Source organism: Anser anser, assembly GCF_964211835.1.
Source record: "Anser anser genome assembly, chromosome: 5".
Classification (NCBI taxonomy): Eukaryota; Metazoa; Chordata; class Aves; order Anseriformes; family Anatidae; genus Anser; species Anser anser.
The window spans coordinates 18,746,665-18,773,010 of NC_139725.1; the positions used below are offsets into that span (position 1 = coordinate 18,746,665).

The window sequence follows — 26,346 nt, forward strand, 5'->3', positions numbered from 1 at the left end:
AATGGTTCAAAAAGTTTATTGAATATTTAATTTACAAAAATCATATCCCCTCTATGAGGTGTTCTATGCAAAATTGGATAAAATAAACTGCATATAAAACCCAACCCTAGTAATGCAAATACAACACAGAAATGAGACCATGGAAAGGAAAAAAATATATATAATAATGACATACATATGACATTCATTAAGGATTGTCCCAACCATCCAAGAATTGGTTCAACACGATGCCTTCTAAGATACATTATATATTTTACCATTTTGTACAGGTCTTCTATATTCCATTGGTCCAAATTTACAGTTTATAAAAATTCTCTGCATTCTTTCTTAGCTACCATACCAGTTCTGCCATTCCTGTTTTGATCAGAAGGTGGAAACAAACAGTACATACACTTAACATGTGCACTATTAGATGCAACTTACTATCTTTGGTAGGGACTCTAAATCTGCTGTGAAGTCAGCTTTCTAGAATGACAAAAACTTCAGTTTTAGATTTGGCAAAGAACAGGTTTAACTTCATTGTTTAGCAGAATGTTACTGGCAGTTTTTGTAGAACATACAAAAAATACAGTTGTCTCTCGTATGGTTTAAAAATGGAGAATATTTCTATGGGTTTTAAATCAAATTATTTGTATTAATATTCCTCAACTCAAATATGGTTGTATAAAAATGTTACTACTGCACAGCAGGCCTGCCTGTTTTATTGTATGAACAAAGGATGCATTGTACACAGAATGCAACTGCAATTCCATCTTGCCTTTTTTCCTCCTGCTTAAAGCAATGAGACTACTCCTGTAGGTAGTCGCACAGATTTGGATGCCAGTTTCCCTTTGAACAAGTAGGAATTTCACTGAACGACTCAACACTTGTAATTTTTTCAAGTTTTCCTGTGAGAGAGGGGAGGGTGGAACAAAACAAAGATGTGAAGAAATTCAGGATAATCAGTGCTAGAGTGTTTGCAGCCCTCCTCTGGTATTACATGAAGAGGAATAGCAAGATCAGGAGGGGGAAAAAAAAAAAAATCAATGCAATAGCCAAGAAAGTTCACTTTAAAAGAGAAGGAAAAAGTAACCAGACTGTTTCCTTCATAACACTAATATTCCGTAAATATTGGACAGTACTTGATTAACTGCCATTAGCTGCAACTTTCAAGCATTCTCTTTGCTTTTTCACACACTACCTGGAAAAGAAAAAAAAAAGTTATGCCCCTCCCCAGTCCTCCCCACCCCCTTGCTTAGTGGAAATGCAAATAACCTGCATAGCCATGATTTTCTTAGCTGAAAACATTTAGTGGAAGACTAACTAGACTTAAACACTAGGTAAATCTGCTCACTTATGAGTAAAACATGCAATATTATGACAGACAGCTAATCGTCCTCGGAAAGGCCTTTTATGACAATTGCTAATTTGGCAGAGAAGAAATGTTTCCAAATGCATGAAAATCATTTTAAGAGCCTTAGTGAAGAACATTGTAGTTACAATATATTAGCAACTTCTGTGGCATAAACATTTTAAAAAGCATCAGCATAGTATTAAATATAAAAGCAATATGTATATACCCCTCCATCCTCAGAAAAGCATCATGATTTGTAGTGTATTAAGTCAGATTTATTGACTGGGGAATTAAGGCATAACCAGTAGACAATAGTCTCTATTGTCTCAGCTCCACATAATTCGCTGGAAACAACCCGTATCGGCCTTTGCAGACACCCCTCCACCAGCCATCATCGATCATTTCTATGTTTGTGATGATGTCATCTGGATCAAAGGAGATCTCGTCATCACCCGCTGGAGAGAGAGCAGAAGAGACTCAGTATTTGCAGAGCGGTCCGCACGACCATCTCATCTATCAGCCCACCGTCACTAAAGATAACACGAACACCCATCACCTTCCTCCCTCCCAGCAGGGTGTTTGAAACGGCACGAGGCAATACCAGCCTGTAAAGACACTGCTTCCTCATCCTCAGCACTGACACGGTGCTTGGTTCTTATCCACTGCACTTCTAAGAGCAGCAATTATTACCTAACACACTGAGGAACCACTTCACTTTCTTGAGCTCTCCCCAGAATTAATCAGAGGAACCTTAAACAATTACACACACCAAGGGTTTAATAAGAGTGTTAGCAATTGGTTAAAAAAGATTTTTAAGCACACACAATTTCTAAAAACAGCGGGTAGTAACTTTCAGAAGTGTCTACATGCTACTGCTAAATATCTATACTGCTAACTATCCTCTTGTTAAACATTCCTAATTCCTCATATCTTCATTTCATACGCCACTACAAGAAATTACAAGATGGAAGGAAAAGGAAAAACAAAGCTTGTTTTACCTTTCAAAAAACAGTATTCAAAAACAAGTTTAAGAACAAGAGCTTTGCTTACCAGCCTGATAATCATAAAGGGCTATGGCTGTGATTCCAAGTTCATTTTCATATTCATCATAAGCATTTTCTTCTAAGGGGAGAGAGAAAGAAAAGAAACAAATTAAAAGCATAAAGCATTCTACCTATCACCCCAAATTCTTTTCTGTGGCATTCCTCCTTTCAGTCTACTGCTAATCCACACAGGAAGCAGGAAATTATGCAGATTTTGAGCAGTGCTGACGTACCTTCTGAAATGGACTTTTTTTTTTCCTAATCGCACACAATTAAAGCCTGACAGGAAGTGTTCACAACTAGACATTTAATACAGTATAAAATAAAAATTATTAGCTTTATAGCACTTAAAAAAGTGGCAGAACAACAACTGAGCCCAAGATAAGCATGTAAGAGACTATTTAACATAAATTGTTAGGTGTGCATGTTTGGGGGTGTGTGTGAATTGGTCTGTTCAGAATTTCCACATTCTTGTATCAGAGCAAGCAGGATTTTAGTAACCAGAAGAGCTGAGAAAAACAGTAATTCAGAAGAACTATATTCTTTCAGCGCCATTAGTTTTGAACATCCTTACTGCACTCCCTCATAAGCATGGAACACACTATATCAATTTCACAGTCCAAGAATCGTTGACAGGATTTTTTGCTTGCTAGGCCAGCATTGGTTCAACACACATCTAAACTCAATCACTATGCTTTTTTTCTGAAGTTGAATTGCATTACACAGGGTGAAAATGGTTACTCTTCAGTTCCTGTTTGAACCGATAAGCTAGAAAGCACTCTAATTATTCCTACATCATCTCACAGAAGTTAAGTAATTTCAATTCTGCTCTAGCCACATCTGCATCCCCTAACTAAAGTTTGTTGCTGGGGTATCTACAAAGTCTCATGAGACAACAACTTCAGAAAATGAGGGTAGTGTGATATCAGCGCAACTATTTATTAACTTGTTGCCCAAGGAAGTCAGTCTTCATCTTAAAGGGTTTCTTTCACATGAGAAATGGACACTCTACCTGCTTGGTAGTGGTCTCCTGCCCCAGCCACTTCATAGACCGTCTCGGGTTCATATTCTGCCTCTCGCTGACTCACTGCTTCTTGGTAGTCTGACTCTGCAGCTTTGTAGCCGGGCTCTGGCTCCTGCGCAGCTGAGTACTTTGTGCTGGAGTTCTTGTAGGCAGACTCTGTATCATACGAAACTGCATCCTGCAGAAACAATCAGAGAGGGTTGTCCAGATTTTGTAAAGAGGTTCCTACACTTAGGATCAAAAATGAGGCACTAACAGTGACATTAACAAACCTCATAGACTGGGCTTGAGGGTGCCTTCTGTTCAGCTGGCTGTGTGGTAGGAGATGGTGGTGGAGTCTGTTTTTTGGCTTTAGCTTGCTCCTTAATTGAAGAGAAAGAAAAGCTTCAGTGCAGTTTAATCACTGTTTGATGAAAGAAATAAACCCTCCAATAACAGAGATAAACAACACATTTTGAAATAAACTGAAGTGAGAAGGGAGCAGAACGGGCCTGGATTGCCTCCATCATTAGACCTGCCTGGGGGTTTAGACTCGCTGTAACAGGAAAGCCTCAGCAATACTGCAAAGCAGGAGAGAAAAAAAAATGAAGAAACAAAAACTGCAAAGTACGTATGGATACATGAGTTTAAAAACAGAGTACCCAATGTTCTTTGGCATACTTCCACAGGAGCTGCAGGGTTTCTGTGTTCAATATATTCATTCTGTTCATTAGCTGATTGGGCCTCATATACCATTTTAGCATAAGTTTAGAGAACCTGAAGCCCCCATGTTCTAATTATACAACTGATATATTGTCCTTGATGAGAAACGATCCTGTAAGCTCTTGCAGGTCTGCCAAAAGCCTGCCAAAGCAAAAGACTGAATAGCTCGTACAAAATTAAATCCTATATGCTGACAATGAGGGGTTCAAACGTTCAGAAGAGTTCCATGTGGTAGAAATAAAAGCAGTATTGCTATTGTATTCTGCAACACAAAGAGCATGAATCTGAATCAACCATTCTGGCACTCCAGCACTTCACACTGCGCCATCCCACCTGTGAATTGGAGGGCAGAACCACAATTATCATTAAGAAGCCATTCATTAGGAAACTGGCAAACTGTACCCAAAAAAACACAACATGGGTTGCATAATTTTATAAAAAGTTTATATTTCAAGACTGTCAGCTAACTATTTCATTTTGCCTCTCTTTACCACAGAGGAAAAGAAATCAGTGTACCTAGAGCCAAACCTTATTCTTTTTTTGTAGAAAAGAACTGAAAATACAAGTTATGGGAGACTGTGCTCTCCATTTGTTTAGGTTCATCAAGCCACAACTCTCCAGAGGATTCTAAGGAGAAATCACAGACCAGAGATGAAGTGGGAGGACTTTATCACCAAAATAAATAAATAAATAAAAACCTTCCTTTTCTTTGTTTTTCACAGCTTAGAAAAAAATACATCAAACAAAGCAAAATGTGTCCTGAGAACAGAGACAGCTTTGAAGACCAATTCAAAGCTTATGCTGTGCTTTCTGAAAAAAGTCTGTCCAGATGCCCTTCCTCACTTTAACTGCTGTGCTACAGATGAAAAAAACATTAGCAGACCATCTATTTAACTAAACCTAACTTTGGGGACAAACTAACTAGCATCAATCCATTAACAAAGGGAAGCACTGTATAATGAATAATTATTGAATAATTTGTCCCATGAACTGAGTCTCTGCAATCTAGACTGCCGTTTAAGACAGGCACAGCATAATTGCCATATGGCATTTAAATTGTACGGTCCACCTCAGGCTGCCTCAGAACTGGGTTTCTTCCACAAGGAAATGCTCCATGTGCAACAGCATCTTGCATTGTTCTCTAGCTAAATCATGAGGCACTCGTCGATTGGTAACAGCAGTTGAAGAAGAGCACCCTGAACACCACTTGCCTATGCGACATATGTGAAGAGCAAAAAAGAAAAAGGATTACCAGTAAACAGGATTCTTGAAGGAATGCAGCCCATATGTACATTCCCATTGTGGGAGGGCGTGTGCCCACATACTTTCTTAAAGTGAGAGAACTTTCTGTCTGTGCAAGGAAGTTCTCTTAAAGAAATAGCTTGCTTAAGTCAAAGCCCCCCACCCCTTCACAGCAGCTGTGGCTGGTGCACTTGCATCCCTCCCCTTTTCATGCTCAGCCTGAGTGCGGGGCAGCACAGCCAGCATCATTTCAGCTTCCCCTTAACCTCATCCTCCCTCCCTCAGTGCCTAGAGAACCACACAATTAACCAGGGAGATGTTCAGTCTGGAAGAGCATTAATCATCTGGTTATGGTGAAATTTAAATACCAGCTTTGGAAAAAACTTCAAATGTGTCCAGGCAACAGAATCTTTGATGTAGCACAAGAAAAATCAAGCATAACGGCTTGAATTTAACCCACACTTACAGCAAAAATAACAGTATAGGCAGAAAGCCATTTTGAGAGAGAAAGCAAAAGGAAGAAAAAGACAACAGTTCACTGACTCATGAGAACCTGTGCTACTACATTTAAACCCTTCTGGAGAACTGTTTCCTCAGCAGGAAGAAATCTCAATGAAAAAGCTGAAATGGGAAGCAAGAGCCCAAATTCACCACCCTCAATCCACAGATCTTACTTATGAGCACATTGATCACGCAAAATGAACAGCAAGAGAGCTAATGGAAAGGCTGAACTTCCCACACTCTTTCCAGACTACGAATCTGATAAAATGAAAGAGGAGATGGACCAATGAGAATACTACGCAGAAAGCCTGGCTTTCTGGCACACACATCTCCTCCTTACTGATTAAAAGAATGACTTTAACTAGGTTGGAATAGGAGTAGTCTCTGAGTAATAGGAGTAATCTCTGAGAGCGATTCAGCATCCATAGCACAATGAGGATTATGTCAGGTTCGAGTGAGTGAGACAGAAATTGTTACACAGATCAGCTCGAGAGAACTGAAGAAGTCCCTGAAAGGCAAAGGCAGCCCAATACCGAAAGGCACGGGTTAACACCAGTATGATGGAAGCTAGCAGCATGTTGTCCTGCCTTACTCTAAGCAAAACGCTTGGCAACAGAGGCACCTTGAGAAGTGCACGAACCAGCCCATTTGGCCAGTCTCAGGACTGTGCCTGAGAGCGAGCCTGGACACAAAGCTTCTCTCAAAAAGAAACATCAATACTTTCTATAGCAGCTATGCAACTTTTAAAAAAACTCCCACGGCCACCAGAACAGATTTCCCACTTCTTGCTGAGGACTGCAACACAGCCCATCTAACAGAGCTAAAGGACCAACACGTGAACGTCAGAGTCCCGTTCTCCCCTCATCCAACACTTCAGGCAACTGCCACCTTGAGTGAAAAGAGAACATCTCCTAAACCATATCATGCAGTCATCACCTCATAAGCAAAGCAGGAAAGCTCTGTTCTTGAGCTAAGCCCTGATCTCCAGAACACTGGTATGTAGCTGCTGCTCCTCCTCATGAAAATGCAGCCATGGTGCAACAGAATTACACAGCATTTTCTAAACCTAGAGGAAGGAATACACTGATTTCCCTACTCTTCAAGCCAGAGGGAACATGAAGGGCATTCCTCTGAAGACACGACTGCCACCATATAGAGGACCTCCTTGCATCTTCAGGAACAGCAACCTGCTTGTAGCAAAGGTGCAGAGCAAAATTGAACATAATGTACAAAAAATAAAGAAATAACAGTCCCCAGTTATGAGTGTTGTCTAGCCACTACCTTTAGTATCTTGGAAACGACCTACGAAGATTCAGACAGGCTAACTGAAAAGACCTAAAACCACCAGCCACCTTGTCTGAGAACTAAGCAAAAGTAGCGATGATGGAATGTGGTTATTGCCAGATGAAAGCACACGCCTTAGAGAGAAAAATGAAAGAGGAGGATGAATGCTGAGAAAGTCCTTTTTTCTTAGGGGCTGATACTTCTTAACAATTCTCAGCTGGAAGCAAGGGCTTTCCAAGGTGATCTCATGGACACAGAAAAGCCTTGTTAACAACACAACACTTGTGACATCCATCAGCCTGCTTCATAGTTCTTCCTTACCTGGATAACTGTATAAGTACCTACTAAATTAAATCCTGCAAGGCTAACAATGCCGCTGCAAGTCACAAACCATAACATTATTCAGATCCAATGTGCTGGCAGAAGACAAGTGAAAAGACAAGCGGGATCAGGGAGTATAGTGACAGGACAAGCATAATGACTCCAAACTAAAAGAGGGGAGATTTAGATTAGATATTAGGAAGAAATTCTTTATTATGAGTGTGGTGAGGCACTGGAATAGGTTGCCCCAAGAAGCTGTGGTTGCCCCATCCCTGGAGGTGTTCAAGGCCAGCTTGGATGGGGCTTTGGGCAACCTGGTCTAGTGGAAAGTGTCCATCCCCACAGCAGGGGGGTTGGAACTAGGTGATCCTTAAGGGTCACTTCCAACCCAAACCATTCTGTGATTCTATGATCTCTTGAAGGAAGAGTGAAGCTGCACTTTCAAGAGCAATGTTGAAACTTCATGGTTGTCTCCAGGCTGTGTCCAAAAAGAGCATTCACACACCATGGAGCTAACAGACTACAGCTCTCTGACTAGAGCTGCAGTGTTGGTAGGAAGGACAAGGGCTGGGGAGGATAAGGAGTGAAAACCACATTGTTAGGGAAACAACCAGATGCTAGACCTAGATATTGGTGATATGTATGCTTAAACACACTGAAGCATGCTGGGAACAGCGGACAGTAGATCAGGAGCACTGACAGCCTGGCAATAGAGGAGCTGTAGAGCTACCAGCTCAACAGCCGTACCAGAAGAAAGTGGTGACACACGCTGATGGCATTTTGCTATGGCTTTCAACACTGAGGCATTCAACTTTTCTCACCTAAAGAGCTCCCACAACTGTCCAAGACTGGACTCATCTTGGCTTCACTGCTCTGGGGAGAGGGCAACCAAGGGACTCTCCTCAAGGCAAATGTTCAACTTGTCTCAGTGCCAGAGGCCGGTGCCAATGATGAGAATGACACAGAGCAGTCCAAGCTGACTAATGCTCAAAGTGGTGCCCCAGAACAGGCTTGCTGACCTTATCAAAAGAAAAGACTGACTTCTCAACTTCAGCTCTTTCTCTCCTCCTCTCACAGCTTTATGAAAGTGGCAGGTGGTGTGTTAATGGTGTAACAGGTTTTTCTCCAAGACAGTAAAGAAACCCAAACAGCGGCTGGGGGAAGGTATTAAAAGTTTACAAAGTACACAAGGATGAAAGGCAGCATTAGAAAAAAATCACACAAAGATGAACTCCCATTCATCTTGTGATAAATGTATGCAATGAACATATGCTTGCACTGTGCATCTTGAAGCCATAAGGCAAAAGAGGACATAAACTGAAAGAAGAAAGAAAAAAGCAGCCATCACTTTGGTTGGAGAGATGTGATTCATTCTATAAAGCTAGAATTTGCCCCTTTTCAAACAGAAGTCAAAAGGGAGTTAGCAGCTTTCAAAGGTCAAACTATACACACAATACACAGGCCATGCTGTTTCAGCACAGCAAAACTACAGAGCTGTTTCAGAAGCAGCACTGCTCTGCTCACCTGTGAACAGCGGAGCTGAGAAGCCAACCAATGAACGGAGCAAGGTTAACTAGACATTTTGTTTGGTACAGTTAGTTTCCTGCTTTTGTGGGACTATACAACTGCTTTGCTGGCATAGGGAGTAACATGGCTCAAGACTGCTGATAAACAGACTAACTGAAGATGACAGTTTTTGCTGTGCAACTCCCCAAACACTATATGCTTTCCACCAGGATCTGTTCCATCTCCCAGATGGTTATTACTTGTGACACTATTAGCACCAGTTGGAGCACGTTAATTGAGCAGTGCTGCTTACAGGTTGGCTGTTAAGTCTCAGTGTGCATGGACGGCTACGTAGCATTTACCTGGCTTTTAAGACTACTATTTTTTGTGCACTCTTTAGTCTTCCCTACTATAGACTGGTATCTGTGAAACAAAAAGTGAAGCGGAAGAAGAAAAGAGACTACTCTTATGCCAATAGCAGTTGCTTTCCAGCCCCTACCACAAGAGTAACAGGGCGTGCAAGTATGAGGCCATGAAATCAGAATAACAGAGTAGGTCCACAGGGGAAACTGCCACAGAGGGTCTGGACAGACTGTGACAGCAGCTTGCATGAAAGCTTAGAGCTGCAAATAGCAGGCCCTCAGTACTACTGATGCTAAGGCACCTCAGGCATTGTGTAAGAAAGCAAATGAACTAGACATGAAGGACGAGTCCTTCCACCTAGCAGTAGAATTTCACGAAACATGCAAATTCTATGAAGCAGGTAAGACGTATTTTCTGACTAAACATCTCCTGGAATTATTTTGCATATGAGTAAGACAAAAACCACTACATTTTTAAGCATGTCGATGCTAAAATGTCATTTTCTTAATTCCCAAACTAAGATTTAATTAACCTTTGGAAGATTATTTTCCCTCACGTCATGTGTGTGGCACACCAATGGATGATACCATCTCAATTTTCAACAATATCGATTCCAAAAAGAACAGCATCACTAACTATCAAACTTCTTGAATGAGCACTCATGAGGCCTGCAGGGGACCATTGTATCTCCTCTTACAAAGCCCTTGATGCCCATGGGAATCTGGTATTACCAACAGGCAGAAGTACAGTACAGATAAATTAGGACAAGAGCAGACTACAGAGATTAGCACCCAAGACTAGCTTACTTATTTTTGAGTAGGCTAAATACCAAAATTATATACACTTAAGCGTTACTCCATCGCCATATCTGATGTCTGATATAGATATGGTGCATGTTGATAGATGGTTGGTACTGTAAACAGGTGACGCACAGGCAGAAATACACGCAAACACACACACAAAAGAGAGCTTTATAACCTAGCTGGAAAGAAAGAAAATGTCTTTTCTTAAGAGTCTCTTTTCACCCAACTGTACATGGAACACACTTGAAATGTTATCCAAAAGAGATTTGAATCCTACTGACCTCCAGTTTCCTCCGAGCCTCCTCCTGTTCTTGTTTCTCCCTGGCCATTCTTTGTGCTCTCTCAGCTTCTGCCTTCCTTCGGTCTTCTTGTTCTTTTTCCTTGGCTAGGTTTTCAAAGTTAGCTCGGATGCTGCTTGTTTTATTAGCAACTGTGACATTAAAAGAAAAAAAGAAAAGTCAGTCAAATGTTGTTCAAGGTTCTGAATAATGGTAGCCTGGAATGAGTTTATGGTACAAATTTTAGCAAAGAAAAAAAACCAAAACACAGAAAAACCTCTAACAGGAAGAGGGAGACAGTAGCGGAGGTTGCTAGAGACCTGCAAATACAATGGTTCCCTCTAGATGATTCTTACACATCACAGCTGCATCAACAATAGCAATCTGGACTTCTGAACATTATCAACTCCAGAGAACGGATTTGGGGACAGTGCCTTACCAGCTTCTATTGGCTTGGTTTTCTGATATGTTGATGATGGTTTCTCAATATCTTCAAAAGTTGCTGCATTCTATCCGCAAGGAGGAAAAAATTACATTAACAAAACACAAATTCATGAAGACATTCAGACAGCTTCAGTGTGTGATGTACTTTTTTTTTTCGTATCGCCCCTACAGCTTTTTTCACAACACCAAAATAAAATCAGGAAGAATCAAAACTTGACAAATGGAATAATTATTTCTGTAAATCAAACTACTTTGAGTTATTCTTCAGGGACAGACCTAAATACATTAAAATCCTACTAATTAAAAAGAAAATGTAGTTTATGAACAGATGACTCATCAGAACTGAAAGTGAGACAACATCTTAAACATTTATTGTGTATATGCTGATGTTCTAATCCATACAGTGAAAGATTTCTACCAAGGTAAAAGCAGCCAGTTCTCTTATGTAAGAAGATACTGTTAAATCAGAAGGAACGTTTTGAAAACAACATGCAAAATATGAGGTTTTTATTTGGTTGTTTTTTCAAATGAATGGTCTCGAGTCCTGCAGCCGCAAGGGAAAAAGAATCCTATTGACTTTCAAATTCTTCTACTGTCTCACTTTAAAATGTCTTATATGAAGCTGAGAGTACACGTTCATTAGGCAAATCTCAGTGTGAACTTCTTAATTTTCTAGCTTTTTCAATTTAAAAATGGAAAAGTAGAAAGGACTTATGAGCTGCCCTATCTTTTACTGTTACAGTATACTGAAACAAATTCTCATATAGAGAAGTGGGCAAAGTTGGTAAATACCTGACACTTATTTTAACCAGTCCATTAAAAGGATCAAAGGATCACAGAATCATGCTCATTTGCCTTATAAAGATTTGGAAAATCACAGAAGAATTCTAATGATATACTGAAGAAGCATCCAGAAATAGAAAGCTGAACACTACAGATCTAACTATACTATTTTTTATCCCTACAGGCTATTTAAGTCACGGCTGTTTTAAGTAACTTACCTTATCCATCCGATCTTTCTGTACGCCGTACTTCCCACCAAATCCTTTTGAATAATCTAAAAGCAGGATAAAAAGATCAGAGTGGGGAGTTTTTTGTCCATCTTTCTGCCAAACGCAAATAGCCATTTCAAGTGCAAATAGCCATCTCAGCTGCATGCAAAGATACAGTGACAGCCGCCAAAGAAAATGCAACTTGTTTTTTGATGCAGGAAGGATACATAACCGCAAGAGCCTTCAGGTACACCAGCAGATGAGAGACTGGGGGCCACATGCATTCTTTGAGAAAACATTAAGCTGAGGACTGATAAGGTATCAAGCAAGGAATAAGGGATGAGCCCTTCTAATGCATCACTTCTGTAACACAGCCTTTCACAGCAACAATTCTTAGCCCTCTGCAGAAATCATATAACCTAAAGCCACTTTTCTTTCCTTAAGGAGTGACATCCAGTCTTCAGTGACCACAGAGGTTTTATTTTATTTTTTTTCTCCTTAACTTGGTAAATTCTATGAATGGCAGAAAAATGTAACAAATTTCTTGTTCAGGTGGATTTGGTCATGATACCCAACTGATGAATACTAACGTCATTGGTAATAACTACTGCTACACATATGGAAAGAGGCAGTTCCACAAGACAGCACGAGTCTGCGACAGCTCACCACCATGGAAATGGGGTGGCCCTGCTGCTCTGTACCACCTGTGAGCTGCACACTCCTGCTCTCACCTGATGCTGACTCTAGTGCTTGTTATGCTCCAGAAGCAATTTAATTCACTAGTGGCATAAAAAGAAAAAAAAAATCCTGACAAGAGTGACTTTCTGATGTTTCCAGTGAAAGAACCTCAAAGAAAATTTTTCTTCTACTTAAAGAAATGTGCGACTAGCACCAGAGCCAGTGCAACAGAAGAAGCAAGAGTGTGTGGCTGGAAAAACAGCACTTTCTGGTGGCACCGAGCTGCTGAACTGTCTGTAGGAACATGCCCTTAGACTCTGTAAATGAACAGACTTTTCTGTTGTGTTTTCCCTAAAACACAATTAGGATTACTACTTCTCCTCACAGTCCGAAAACCACTTGGGTCCCCTAACCAGTTATTTTGGTGTTTTTACTTGGGGTCTGCTAAGGCACGTCTGACACTCAAAGTTTGAATTTGTGTCACTATAGCACAGGAAAATACTGACTATCAGAATGAACAACCTCATTCTCTTCAGCTTTGTATGTATTTTCAGCCAGAATAAATATACTACACTTACATTTTCCTGATCCAGACTTCTCACTTTAAGATAACGGAAAACCAGGAATTCATGGTTTGTACCCCAACTATTTCACAATGAATAAAGAGAGCATTATAACAGTATTTGCTCACCCAAGAACCACAAACATTCCCTACTTCTTGTTTTAAAGACTACAATCATTTTTAAATGATCTTGCCACAATCCATTGCTTGTTAAGGGTTACATGCATGGTCCTGATCTGAATATTTTTCCACCAATTTATCCAGGCAAAGTTTCACATTTAGACCCTAGAACTGGTAAGAATGTCATTAACATCATACTAATAAATATGTCGTTATTATCACTAAATGCATAATGTTTTAGAGCTGTTAACTAAACATTGGATATCGTTTCCTGAATACAGGCTTGTTTCATGTAACATTTTAAGAATAAAATGGAAGAACATTGCTAGATCATGTAGGAACAGAAGCGCAAGAAAGTGTCTGCACATTACTAGCATTGATCTACTTAGACAACTATTTAAGACTGTGTGAGAAGTGGCTGCACTGTTAAGAAAGTAACAAGTGAAAACGGTGCCTTGTTGAGATTCATGCTTGGCTAGTTTCTCCTTGTATTCAAACCCCACAGCAGATGGGTCCTGCCTTTCTGTCTGTACACCAAATTTCCCTCCGAAACCACTCTTACAGTCTGAAAAAGCCACATGTAATACATTAAAAACAAAAGGAGGAAAATAAAAAAGTTTAGTCAGAGACACTCAAAATAATTTTTGCAATATTTCTCAGTTACCAATAATTTTGAATGGTGAAAAAATTCGCAATAGTCTTTTGTACAAGTAAATTCAGAAGTTTCCACTTGAGACTAGGAGGAGGTCAACATGATTTATCAGACATAGGAACACCATTCTGAAGTCACCAAAAACCATCACTTCTCAACATTTCTCATACAAACAGCATAATGCACTTGCATTTGATCAACATTCTGAACACAAACACACACATAGTATATATACCAAAACAAAACAAGATACAAGAGGATCAACAGTTAAGGATGAAGCGAGCTTCTTTTCATCAGCATGGTTAACATTTGTATGCTACAGATCTGACTTTTTAAAGAGGTGGTTAGATAGGGCGCACGGAGACTACCCTTCAGATATTCCTAAACAGTACTGTTTAATGGAAGAAGCAATATCCCTGCTGCTACACAGCTTGAGGAAAAGAAAGCTCTCAGCTAAGAGCTATGATAATTCCCTACTGCTGCCTTACAACAGGCATTTTAATAAATGATATAAAATGAGGGCACAAGAAACAGGGCTTCAGGTAATCTTCTCACAACAAATCTGCAGGAACATCCAGCAAAACAATATTCTGAGGATCACTTTTAACGTAAGACATTTTAGCTTAATTAACGTAATTAAGTTAAGAGTGGTGGCAGGCAGCTAGCAATAGCTGATTTGGAACTTTTCTTCTGGGTACCAATCTTTCATGGGAATAGATATCTTGCAGGCAACGAGAAAGGACAGCATTAAATACTAGATCTCCCCTGCAAGGAAACAGGGGTATACACAACCAAAGACACAAAAAGGAAGATTATTTGTGAAGATCCTCAAGGAAAGTACAAAGTAATCGCTAATTTGTGATTTATATGAATGAACTGAAAAAGGAAAAAATAATCCAGACTACCTGCAAAATTGTAAGGCTTCTCCAGTGAGAACTTAGCACTAAGTTTGAACTTTCAGGGACTTGTTATCGGATGTGTTTAACCTGCTTTGAAGACACCAGTTCAACTAATACACAGCAACAGTTTGAACACAGAAAAAGGAGATTCCTGTTAGCACTGTAAGACTGTAGCTAAAGATACCAAGGGAAGGAGGGTTCACACAGGGATGAGAAAAGTGGGTATTAGAGAAGGTAGAAAGAATGGCTAAGAATCTTGAACTGATATACCTTTCTGGGATTCATGCAGTTGCACTTTCTCCTGGTGATCCCAGCCAAGTGCACATTTGTCTTGTCTGTCTGTCTGCACACCAAACTTGCCTCCAAACCCCTTCACATAATCTGTATGCATGAAGTTTCAGAAAACATTATTGCAGTTTATGATTGTAAACAGTATTTAGAAAAAAAGGGTAATGTGGCAGATACGTTACTGGATAAGCTGCCCTTTCATTAATAGTTTCACTCTTTTTCCCCTGCTACACTACCTCAGCCAAGGGAAAGGAGACATCCATTCAGTAACTCTAGGGCCACAATGCAAAGAAGCACCACAAATTGAGTGTTGATTACAGCACTCAGACTCGATGTTCAGAGACTTGAAGAATCTGATGTGCTTTCCATCTAGACCCATATACCTCACAGATATATATGCACAATACAGATATATAAATAATGAAGGATTTGATACTGTCTCTGAAGACCATAGATGTGTGCAGTTACACAATTACTTCAATAACATCCATATGGACATAAGGTCCCTTGGAAATCACAATGTGAAACTCAGGGACAGTTTCCAATGCCTTCCTTTACATCTAAGGGAAGTAGAAATCTACATACACAAAATGCAAACACACATTTACCACCAACAACAACAAAAAAAAATTACGTTTTCCTATGTTGGAAAGTCTGATTGTTTTGAACCGGTATTCTTAAATAAGATAATAAAAACCTTTCTGTGATTCATGTTTTTCCGTTTTGCCTTGATATTCAAAGCCAACAGCACTTTTGTCCACTTTGTCCTTGTCAACACCATATTTACCACCAAAGCCCTTGGAATAATCTAGAGATAAGAGTGAAGAGTTTTGTTTGTAAGTGTTCAACAACAAAATGTTACCTTGACAAACTGTGATAATCAGATCTGCTAACATTAAATTACGTATTAAAAGAAGCACTGACATCGCTGGTTAATTTCGATTCAGGACACCAAAATCATAAATTCTTCAGAATACATTCTCTCAGGAAGGAAAATAAAATGGCATCACATGTAGTTCAACTACAGGGTGATATTGGCAATTCTGGCTACTGACTCCTTAAAAACTTTTTAAGACACTTATAGCAAAGTGAACTTCAAGAACCATGTCAGCAACAGCCTGTATGTTTTTAAATAAACAACCGCTTTTTCTCTCTAGCATTTTTAGAGTACAAATATTTCTTTGAGATAAACAGAAAACAGATGGCAAAAATGTCAAAATTTTTCAATAAAATACTTGATTTTTTGATCAGATATGCCTGGAAACCTGATTAGCAACCCAATATTAACTCCAAACACTACCAATTCTGATAAATGCTTTATTCTACCAACAGCTGATTCTTTTAGAAACACTCCTCGGTTGTGGTTAAACTGCTTACTGTCTCAGGTATTTTAATCTACAGCTTTTCAAAAGAAGTTTTAAAAAACTCTAGACCTATATGCCCTGCTTCTGAAATAATGGCAGTTGGATCATCACTTAATACCAGTTAGAAACTAGGTTTTAGGTTTCTTTTTCGGAAGTCAAAGTTTTTAGCAACATAAATTTTATAGTGTTAATTTTCAACAGGCTGGGAGTGCAACAGATGAAATTAAAAAAACAAAGCATTTTACAACACTGCCTGTCATGAATGCCTGCCACATCAGGGTATGAATCTATCAACATATGCATCTACTCACCCTTCTGTGATTCATGTTTCTCGGTTTTACCCTGGTAATCAAATCCCACTGCACTCTTGTCCACCCTGTCAGCTTGTACTCCATACTTTCCACCAAAACCACTTGAGTAGTCTGTATGGAGTAAAAAACAAAAATGAAATAAAGCAGCTTTCAATAGAATCGTATCCTAGCCATTAGTGGAAAAAAAAAATAAACACCACGTTTACTTCAGAACTGAAATGTTACCCTTTAGCACACACAATTAAGTTTAAACACTGAAAGTAAGGTGTGCAATGGTCCTATAGTTTATTATGCTTCCTCTAAAATCTAATGCTATTTCCAGTAGGGTGCAACACAGCAAAGAACAATTCCCAACCTCTCTAAAACATCCCTGAACACCACTTCTACAAGAAGAACAAGACTCACAATGACACAGTATTTCATTGTATTAAAACTCTACTGACTTATGCAATAGCTTTGAAATTCATTATTTCATCTCCTCTTTCACGCAAATCCCTCAACACCTGATTCACTGGTAATGACATGTTGAGGCTTTTCTAAACAAGGCCCTTCACAAGCAATAAGAGAATGAAGATCTATTTTACCTATTTTTTGAATAACATGTATTAAAAAGGGTTTTTGGTGTGCAAAGTTAACCACTTTACCTTTTTGGGAGGCATGCTTCTCAGTTTTTCCCTGGTATTCAAACCCAACAGCTGACTGGAAGAGAAATAAAAATGCACGTGACAAAGTCAGATATTAGTAGAAAAACTGCTTTCATGGCAGTGGACAAACAGCACAGAAAGTTCTTGCATCTTTCCAAACTGTTCTGACCCTTTTGATCGGAGCATAAATACCTACTTAAAACTTACAGGCCATATTCATTTACATGATAGTCAAGTGCATTTTTTTTTGTTTGTTTTGTCATCCCTTGCCAAAACAAATTGTCCTAGCAAGATACTCTTGTCTTGCCAAGTTCAGCAATTTAGCACAACAGAAATTCAGCACAAGACAAATTCAGCATTTCCGCACAAGGGTTGTTACACAGTCGTGGAACAGCAAGCCAGTTATCCTGCGCAGTAGTTCACGTTGCAGTACAAGACAAACCATCCCCAAGTCCTTCCTTCTGTAACAGTTACATTGATTTTTTTTTTCCTCTCCAAAAGAGCACAGTGTAGCTGAAGTACAGATTTTAATATCTCTTTTCAGTTTTCTTTTCAACTCTACTCAATGTCCCATGAGGGCTTTTGTTTTGCTTTAAACAGAAATTTCTCTCTGTAACAGTCCGTGATAGCTTACTGCTAAACTTCAAATATATCAGGAAGAACAGACCACACCAGCACTTTAAGGTATTGGAATTTTTCAGCTGTGTGTACAAGCTGATAAACTCAATGACTTCAAGTAGCTGCAGTACCAGAAGAAATTGCTTACCTGGTCAACTCTATCAGTTTGTACTCCAAACTTGCCTCCAAACCCTTTCACAGAATCCACTTGGGAGCAATGCTTAGAAAGCTTCGATTGATATTCATGCCCAACAGCTGACTAAAAGAAATTGGAAAGTTCAGAAACAGGCAGCAGTTCTGTCCAGTTCTGTATGTAAGAGAAAACATGGCACCAAGTGATCTGAGGATAAGCTTCCTTACAAACCTGCGCCGCTTCCTGCTGAAACTGCCTTCCTTGTGAATCACAACTCACTTGAGCAGGCTTTACGAGGCTGTCACCATGCCACCCATACAGCCCGAGCACGGGAAGTGCCAAGAAGGAGTCGGGCAGAAATGACTGTATTTCATGAAGACTGTTTTACACCCTGATTTTTTAACTTCAAACCACAGGCATGAAAAACAGAATGATACAGGCAAAATCTAGATGGTGCCATGCCAAATTTAAAACAAGGATTAGTTCTGGATTAAATATGCAGCCTTGTACTTAGGCACATAGCTACGGGTCTGTTTGAGCTGATAACAGATTGCAACCAAGCACAGCTGCGCTAGGTTTTCTGCTGACATTGCTTTAGGGAAGCACCTTGATCTTCTGCCTACATCAAATTTACATGTCTACTCTCTGTACTTTCTCTTCACTTGCAAAAAGGCATCACAGAGTGAAGCAGCACGTCCACGGCAGGACAGAGCTAGCCCTGCCACAGCCATCCCAGCTCTGCAGCCTCCTGTTTGTGGCTGGAACATGAGCTCAACACAGCAACCCGAGGAGCAGAACCCGTGCTGTCGTTGGCTTCGGGTAGGACAAGGGGATACGTAATTACACACCTGAAAGTACATCCTTCCATGCTCACATGTGACACTTTCCAGTGTTACGTTAACCTAGTCCTAGGGCACCCTCCAAGATGCTGGCAGTAAAGCCAAGCACCTTGCGGGGTGCTGCACAGCGTGCTAAGACATTCCCTCCTGTCCAGTGCCAAAACGGAGCACCAGCCACAGCAGCTTGCGATTTGCCACTTTAATCTGACGTCCCAGGCTGAGAAGAGAAGACCTCACACCCCGCCGCACGTGGACTGCTGCCAGATGAATGCCAGGCCTGGCCCAACGCTGTGCTGGCACAGCACGGCACGGCAGCTTCCAGCACCCAGCCCCTGCCTTTCATGAGATCGGCGTGCACCGCTGTGGCAGCGCCCTGCAAACGCTGTCCCATGCTCAGACCTCTGAGCAATGAGAAACTGCTTGTCTTGTGGCAGCACCAGGCAGCTGGAGCAGGGAGAATTAATCTGATGATGCAAGGTGTCTAAAAACCATATGCAACTTGAGGGGGAGATGATTTTACACTATTTGCCTTGTTCTTTTTTTTTTTTTTTAAGCAAAATATTACTGTGTATAACAGCTGAGTGGCTGCCAGGTAACAAGGATGTCACTAATAGTACATTATCTTAACTTATGAGCCATATAAAAGCCCCTTTCTTTTCCTGACTGATGCAGTCATACTCGTGTTTATTTTGCAGTTGTTCTGTGGTAGAATAACTGTTAAATGTGATGGAAAATGCTCCCATCTCCCTTTCTTCTTCCCTTCACCCATTAAATCTATGGAAGACATGAAGCTCTGAAAATCCTACATTTTATGTGATCCCTCGTTTTATCAAATTGAGGTAGGTAAGGTTAAGAATGCTTTCTTTACGTGACACCTGAAAAAAGAAAATTCCTTCCTCCATTTCATTAAATATCAAGCTTTATAACATATCCCTTTTTAGAAAAAATATTTAGAAAAATAAAGATTTTTCTTCATAAACTGTATTTCAGAGTAAATGGCCCTGCTAATTCCTCAGTACAATACTCTGCTACATTTTAAATCAGTTATGGGGGCCTGGCATACGGAATTAGATAGTTGTTCATTTTAGGACAGGGTCAGGGTTTTGTCCTAAAAACACCATGACCAATGCCACAGTAACTCATTTATTTCAGCCGGGTCAAGCCTTAACACTCGTATAAGGCCTTCCCTTAGAGGCAACATTCTTATGATGAGTTTTGGGAACTACGGTTACAAGTAAGAAAGCTTCATTTATTAAAAATAAATTATGAATGCTTCCCACTACCAATATCTGAGTGATATTGGTAGCGGGAGGACACAACCATCAAATTTTTCCTGACGATTATTTTTGGCCTACAGGAAACATCACTTTTGTTTCTTTTTTTTTATTTTTCCCATGAACACAGGTGAGGGACAAACCACTGACACCAGAGAACTATGCAGCTGCAGAACAGGCCTAATTATTGAATCCGGTCAGCAATTCCTTTCCCAGACTCACAGTTAGGTTAGTCTATTTCAAAGGCCCACTGAGATTTATGCTGCAATTTACCCTGGAATATGGCAATCCAGTAGGAATTTAAGGCTGTCACATTACTAGAAACACAGAAAGTAAATTAAGTAGGAAAACAAAATCGTCCTTATTCAGGAGACAGTGTGGTTCTCATTTTAACAAAATATGTGAGAGAAACTAGCCAGAATTTGATAAGACTGTCTAATTACCACACGGCTAATGGAATTACCTTAAGAGTTACCATTACCTTTGTTAATAGAGTGTATCTCAGCCATCAGGTCCTTATGTAAAGCATTATCATCTGACTGAAGTACAATGACTTTTTTTTGACTTTTTTTAAATACTTGGATTACTTGTCACTGTTCACGCTTTATCACTGCTTAAGAGAGCTACCCTCTAATTTAAAAGAAGCAGCACACCCTTTTCTTCACTCTTTGGCAACCTCAATATGCATAGAAGAGCTGGCACAGTATTGAAATTAAAAAAAAATGCTAGATTTATTCATGCATGAAGTAGTTTCTTAATTTAGAAAAATACATTTAGAAACTTGAATCTTGACTGCAAGGGAATCCACCCATGATGTAAGAAAGCAGACTTGCTCTAAAGACAGTGCAAGCGTCAAACACACACATGTGGAGCCATGGCACATCCCAGAACTTCCTCTCATCATTCAGATTCCTTATCTGCCTCCTGAAACGCTTGTCCCTAGTACTTTATATGTTTTAGTTCAGTTCTTCCTGTAGTAGAATTTTCACTTAAATAAGGAAGAGAACATGATGTTCTGACAGATTTGGGTGGTAGCGGTCATAAGTGGTCTTGTTATAGCATTACAAGGCAGATGAGCCATGGCTCTATGTAACTTACGCCGTGATCTGAGCTTCTATGTCTGTGATTCTGGCAAAGTTGGAACAAGAGACTTTGCCTTCAACAAGCTTAACTCACGTGTGTAGTCATGCTGATCACAGGCACGGCAAGACAAAGCTTACAATATCATCTCAGGAAAGCATGCATACTTACTTTATCCATGCGATCTTGTTCAACACCGAATTTCCCTCCATAGCCATGAGAAGCTTTTGGTCCTGTTTCAAGCTCCTTTTCTTTGAGGTTCTGGTGTTCTTGGAACACATTCTCTCTCAGCTGATGAATACTTTAAAGACAGATAATTAAACAGCAAGTTTTGCTAAGAAAGTTTCAGAAGATAACTTCAAAAAGATGCAAAATAAAATGTAAGATGGTATTTTAAAAGTTGGAAAACTTGTATTTTTGAAGCCCTTCCCATTTTTCCAGTGCACAGAGCACTTCCTCACATCCTGAGAATCAGAATTTATTCCACTGCAGAACATTCTCTGAAAAAAAAATGAAAGCATTGGTTTTAAGACTTTAACATAGAAGATTTTGCTATATGAAAAACCTTACAATGAATTACCTTGAACTTATAAGTGCCTCACATATATTTTCTTCTCATATCCTAATTTAAATTCTTCCCAACACTTTTTTATTTAGATGGCAACTTTTCAGAATAGGGATCATCTCTTATCATACAGTCCCTATGGTAACAAGACTCTGATTCCAAATGAGCATTTTGGACATAACTGTAACACAAAATAAGGATGCAAAGAGACATTCACTTCTTCCCCAAGTTCTCCTGCAATATGCAGGAACTGAAGTTGCAGTAGTGCAAGCTATACACAAGGACAAGCCCAGATGGTTTTCCGTACCTTAAAACGCTTCCCACTTGAATTTAAAGCTTCCTCAGGCACAACTCAGCCAGTAGGTGTCATCACTGCTCTCCAAAGAATGCAGAGCATAACTGAGCCCAGAAGCAAGCCACACAGCTCAGTCTTCCTCCACTTGCAACACTGATGGTATTTGTTCTCAGCATTACATCAGGAGGCTTCGCGCCCCAGAAATACACAAGCAAAACCAAACGACCACAAACCACAGTCATGGACTTTAAAACAGTTTTAGGAAATCTGTGATTTAGGAAGTTAAGAAAAGTCTTGGACACTTTTTGTAAAGAGTATGAGATTCAGATGATAGACTATTTGTCTCACATAGCCTTTATAATGCGTTCATTTATTATTTTTTATTTTTAATCTGTCAAAGGAGTTCATTTGTTAATTTACCAGAATTTTTATGAGTTTGGTAGCAGTTTTCTAAACAAAGCCTGAGAACTAAGAGACTGAACCCTCCCTTAAAATGTCAAATGTAGCTCCTCAGAACACCCAATGCAATCTTCTCTGCGGCAGTATTGGCTCCCGCACCCAAAAATAACATAGAAACTTTCCAGACACAAAGAGGCAGGAAGAACAACACTGCCAGTTAAAAATCAAGATTTAAGAGTCCCTACATCATAATTCTGATTTTAATTTCCAATCTGAAGATACTGGCATATATGAAAGATCAGCAATCTGGCAAATAATGAGTCTTCTACAGACAGTCTTGTTTTAATTATGAAGATACAAGTAACTGAGAACACGAATTGATTAAAAGTTGCCTGGGATTGTGACTACTAATAAATTTAAAAGAGAGCTGCTTTACTTGATGTGCTCTTGATGGCCGGATCCTTTCACAGTTTTAGCCCCCCAGCGCTGTTCTTTCTCACTCACATCATTCTGCGAAGGACACATAAAAAGAGTTAAAAACCCAAAGATACCACTAATTATCTGCACTTCAGAGTTCACAGCAAAACCCGTCAGAAGTTGGCAAGATTGAAGAGTTAGAAAACCAACTATTTCCGCCTCCACTTCTTTTCTGCTGCGAGCCCTGTGCATTTCCCACTGCTGACATGCACGGAGCACTTCCTGTACCAAGAAGCTGCTGCTCCGAATCGCTTCCATACAGAAGCGATCGGTTCAAATCACTTCCATACAGACTTCCCTGCAGCACCCGGGCCAGACAAGATAGCTTTATTCACCCCACACAGAAAATCCTAATTCTCCCTCCCTCCAGGAGCATGCTCCCATCAGTTTATCTTGCTTAGATATAACCCCCTTTCCTGATGAATCACTCTTTAACGTGTTATGTTACACAGTTCCAATAAATAGACGAAATTTGAAAGCCGTACCACAAAATCAGGATCCGTCTCCCAGTCATCAGCTCCATCGTCCTGACTGACAGAAATGGTGTGCCCTGCAGTAGCCTTCCACATCTGCAACACCACAGAAGAAGCACTGTCACGCTACAGTTACATGGAAACTCATTTTATGTTCTGTACAAGCTATTGGGAACTTTGGATTATGTCTCCATCAAAGTACAAGAACTGTCATTGGCTCTCAGGTTGTCTTCTCAAGCCGGTTTGAACAACCACCACCCTTAATTTTCCTATTGGTGCTGCAAAAAGGTTAGGAGTAATCGCTGATGTGATTTTAAAGAGACCAAGGAAGTTTTTCCCTGACCAAATCAACATGTGCCTTTTCTACATCTGTTAGTGTCACATTTTAAACCTCTGCATTTAAAGACTTGTGCTCAAGCAGGTCTCCGTGTCAGTGCCCACTCCTGAGGAATGCTCCAATTCTAGACCCCGTGCATATACTCAAGGCATAGCAATAGCTGTTTTTTCCCCAGCTGTTAGTAATGATGAGCATGATATTGTTCACTAGGCAGCATAACCTCCATGTGTTTCCTCTGATGTGTAATGAGTTTCAGGATTAAGAAAGATGTCCAAACCATTTTAAGAAGTTGTGCGCAATCTAGACACTAGTCTGGTTGCCTGCAACAACATGGTATATGTGTTAGTGCATTTCGTAGATAATCCCTTGTGAAACGTACACATACTCAGTGGCCCGTCTGACTTTCAGCAGAAATGGAGGGTGAGAGCTGGCGTACTGACAGCCGGAAGCAAAACTGGTAAAAAAAAGGCAGGCAGTAACATCCAGAAACAGCAGTCAGCAATTCAGTGGCTAATGATTTGGGGTATCTCACTTTCTGGAAACCTTATACCCTGCAGAGTATCGAGTTGGACACTTTAATTAACATTTCTGAACGTGACCAGTGAACAGAACATCTGACCTGCCTGGTGCTACTGCCTGCATTTCATAGCCCTCGTTCTAGAAAAATTAAACATGGATATACTTCTAGAAAGCAAAACAAAAACAACAAAAAGCGTCCTTTTTTTCCCAGCTTTTTCAGGTATCACACCATTAGAGTACAGATCTTTAACATTCTCTCATTCTGTCTGCTTACCTTTTTGTTTTCGATTAAGAATAGTTTATAAGGATTGTTAGCATAGACTCTTTCATTCACACAAGCATAATCCAGAAGGCGGAATGGAAATTCCCTTTTAAATACATAACTAATAATCCATGATAAGGGTTATAGAGCAAAAAAACGCCGCTTCCTCTACAGCCTAACAGAATAAACCAACAAACCAGTCGTATGGAGCACTTCAGAAATCCCAGAACAATGGCAACTGAAAAATAAGCAAACCCAAGGTAGCAAACTACAGGCTGATCTGGAAGGAGGGTGTAAAAGTAGAGCAGATGACAAAACAGCGGGAGGTTTCCCTTCTGCTTAGGATATTCTCTGTCTAAAGCCTTTTCTCACGCTATCGTGTCTCAGGTTCTCCTACTCTTTTAGTTTGCCATACAGCCATCACTAAAAACAAATTTCTTACCAAAAAAGTGTTGGAAAGGAGAACCGAAGCAGCTCAGTAATGAAACTGGGTGTGAGGTCCAACTTCTCGCTCACAACCAAATGCAAATTTACGGTCACTGCTTCAAGGGACAGCTTGTACCCTCAGTCCATGCCATACACAGCAAGTTACCTGTGCTCGATTCCCGAACGTCAGGGGCTGAATTACGTGTATACACACACACGGTGACTTCACCTACCCAGCTGGATGTAAGGCGAATGCTCTTCCCCAAGTACACAGTTAAATCACTTCCTTTTTTTTTTCCCTTTTGTGCGTTCAGCTGTGCTCAGGTATTTAAAAGCACAAAGGCTAGATCCTTAAGGTTGGATTTCTCTGCTTCCTCCTTGGCCTCTTACAAACAATAACCGAGAAAGGAAGGTTTCGCACGCACATCCTTACAAAATCCCGACTCCGCCACGTTTCTCCCCGGCTCGGCCCCGGCCCCGACGAGCAGGGGCAGGGCAGCCAGCACAGACCCCGATGGCCGCCTGGGCGCTGGCGGCAGCTCGGAGCAGCACCGTGAGCTGTTAATGAGTCACCGGCTCACACGGGCAAACCCCTGAAGGAATAAAACCGACAGGACGCCGCGGCTCCGGCGGACCCAGGCTAACCGCACGCCGTGGGCTCCAGCAGCTCCGTGCGGCCGGGCGAGCCGCCGCCTCCCACCCCGAGGCCCCGGGGACCCCGAGGAGCGCGGCCCCGCGGGGCCTCTGTGCGCGGGGGGTGCCCGGGCCCGCGGCCCACAGCCCGCAGCCCGCAGCCCCGCCGCGACGCCCCCCGCTGCCCCCGCTCCCGGGCGGCCGGCGGCGAGACGCGACCCGCCCGGCCCGGCCCGGCGCTTACGCTGGTGGCCGCCGGCTCCGCGGCTGCTTCCCGGGCGGACGGCGGCGGCGATTTCCGCTTCTCCCGAGCTCCCACTTCCTCTTCCCGCACGGCGGGGCGGCTCCAGGTGGGAGATGGCCGCCCCGGCCCGCCCCGCCCCGCCGAGCGCCCTCCCCTCGGCCCGGCTAGCACCGCCGCGGCTCCCGGCCCGGCCTCCGAAAGGGCAGCGGCAGGGAAAGGGCTGCTGCGATGCCCCGCCAGGCCTTTTAAGAGGCTGTACGCCGCGTTTTGTATCATTCCGAACACGCCTTTTATTTTCTTTACTGTACTCGCTTTTGCGCCATGTCTTGGAAATGGTGAGGGAAGGTCCTGAGGGGTTTCCCCTCGCCTTAGCACGATGGCATGTGACTGCTGACAAGGGGGCTGAATTAAACGGAAA

General features: G+C 41.1%; 1 protein-coding gene across 5 annotated transcripts; it reads right to left on the reverse strand.

Moving 5' to 3' along the window:
- CTTN (cortactin) lies at window positions 1-26,085 on the reverse strand. 5 transcript variants are annotated; one of them, XM_083839371.1, is made up of 17 exons: window positions 25,929-26,085; window positions 23,520-23,603; window positions 22,994-23,067; window positions 21,470-21,599; window positions 18,121-18,231; window positions 17,355-17,409; window positions 16,711-16,821; window positions 15,733-15,843; window positions 15,018-15,128; window positions 13,651-13,761; window positions 11,846-11,901; window positions 10,840-10,909; window positions 10,404-10,552; window positions 3,673-3,762; window positions 3,389-3,578; window positions 2,384-2,455; window positions 1-1,788 (listed from the first exon to the last, which is right to left on the reverse strand). In XM_083839371.1, exons 2-17 carry the CDS (start codon window positions 23,601-23,603, stop codon window positions 1,652-1,654), a joined length of 1,662 nt encoding a protein of 553 aa, XP_083695497.1. In that variant the 5' UTR covers window positions 25,929-26,085; the 3' UTR covers window positions 1-1,651. The 5 variants fall into 5 exon arrangements, with proteins under 5 accessions (XP_083695497.1, XP_083695499.1, XP_083695498.1 ...); XM_083839373.1 differs by lacking the exon at window positions 15,733-15,843; XM_083839372.1 differs by lacking the exon at window positions 13,651-13,761.
- Between the last annotated feature and the right edge of the window lie 261 nt (window positions 26,086-26,346).